The 1,532-nt window shown below is 41.5% G+C and overlaps 1 protein-coding gene across 1 annotated transcript in view; it reads left to right on the top strand.

Moving 5' to 3' along the window:
- LOC109953544 (histone H1-like) overlaps positions 1-411 on the top strand; it is an 821-nt gene extending 410 nt beyond the window's left edge. Inside the window, 1 exon segment of the mRNA XM_020589021.1 lies at positions 1-411. This exon segment is cut by the window's left edge and continues 22 nt beyond it. Coding sequence (XP_020444677.1) covers positions 1-173 — 173 coding nt within the window. The 3' untranslated portion in view covers positions 174-411.
- Positions 412-1,532: the final 1,121 nt, after the last annotated feature.

Raw genomic sequence — 1,532 nt, forward strand, 5'->3', positions numbered from 1 at the left:
AGTCCCCCAAGAAGACCAAGAAACCTGCTGTGGCCAACAAACCAGCCAAGAGCCCCAAGAAGGCCGCAAAGAGCCCTAAGAAGCTGGCAAAGAAAGCCCCTGTGGCCAAGAAAGCTCCTGCCAAGAGGGCTGCAAAACCCAAAGCCAACAAACCAGCAGCCAAGAAGAAGTGAGCCCACATCAGCTGAACACCATCACACTCACAAAGGCTCTTTTAAGAGCCACACAGCTTCACTCAAGACAAGCTTCCTCTCTGCTCTCACTTACAAAACTTTCTAACTTGACTCAGGCTGCTGACAAACACTTTGCTACTACATATTGCTTTTAGTTGTGCACACACCATAATGTCATGGCATGGAATAGGAAACTTACAAACTCTCAGCTGTGCCTCTTAAAGCACCTGTTCAATATTACTCTGCTTATTTTCTATGGAATCTTGGAAGTTTCCAATGCTCTTTAAACACATTTAAAGCTGTGCAGTCAGAATGACCTGCTTTTAGTAGTTTGGATTTGTTTTATAGCCTATTAGGAATTTAATCCATTCTCTTTAATATTAAATAATATTTGGTGTCATTTACATTTATCTTTTTATATTGGTTTGGCTGAAACTTTGTCTATCTTGGCCAGGACTTTGCTGGTCTCCCTGGAAAAATCAAGTAAATCAAATCAAAGTTAGAGCCAGTAAATGGTTTATGACTGTAACTGTCATCACTTGTGACTTCCAGAATCTGCTTTATTGGCCAAAGGAACAGCTCAGGCCATTGTAGGGAGTCCTCTTCTGGATCTGGACTCACTATACACTGACCGGATCCAGAGGAGGGCCAGACGGATTGCTGCAGACCCCCCCCACCCAGGCAACAGTCTGTTTGTGCCTCTTCCCTCCAGGAAAAGGTACAGGAATATAAAGACTAAAACAAACAGACTGAGACACAGCTTCTTCCCCAGAGCTGTGAAATCAATCGCCCCCCCAAACCCTAGTCATACACAACCTCCCCCCTATGGACAGACACAGAACACTGGACCTCACCCCTCTTCCTAAAGACTGAGATTTGCACTGAGCTGCACCTTATAATGTTACTACACTCTTTTGCTGCTAATGTGCTGCTGACCTGATTAGGTCCCATACATCCCTTTTTATTTGTTCATACTCTCATATTGACTTATACAACTGTGTGTTATGTAAATAATGTGTCTGTCTTTTAAGCCGAGAGCTTCCGGAAAAAAATTCATTGTGCTATGCATAATGACAATAAAGATTCTTGACTTGACTGATGTTTTACAGCTTTTAAAATTTTTATTTAGAACTGAACTGAGTTAATGACAGTCCAGTGCCGCTACGTGTCGCCTTGAACGCTGCAGATACTGCAGTCAAATATTTTTTTTACTTTGAGCCACTGGCCCAGTTTGTTAGTTAACAACAATTATTTATACACAACTCAATTTACTGATTTAGATCTTTATTAGAAAACTGAGCTTCCACTGTTTGTGATCTGTTGACTTTTAAAAGTAACATGAACTATGCTGATATCTCA

This window comes from Monopterus albus, unplaced genomic scaffold (genome assembly GCF_001952655.1).
Source record: "Monopterus albus unplaced genomic scaffold, M_albus_1.0 scaffold747.1, whole genome shotgun sequence".
Lineage (NCBI taxonomy): Eukaryota > Metazoa > Chordata > Actinopteri > Synbranchiformes > Synbranchidae > Monopterus > Monopterus albus.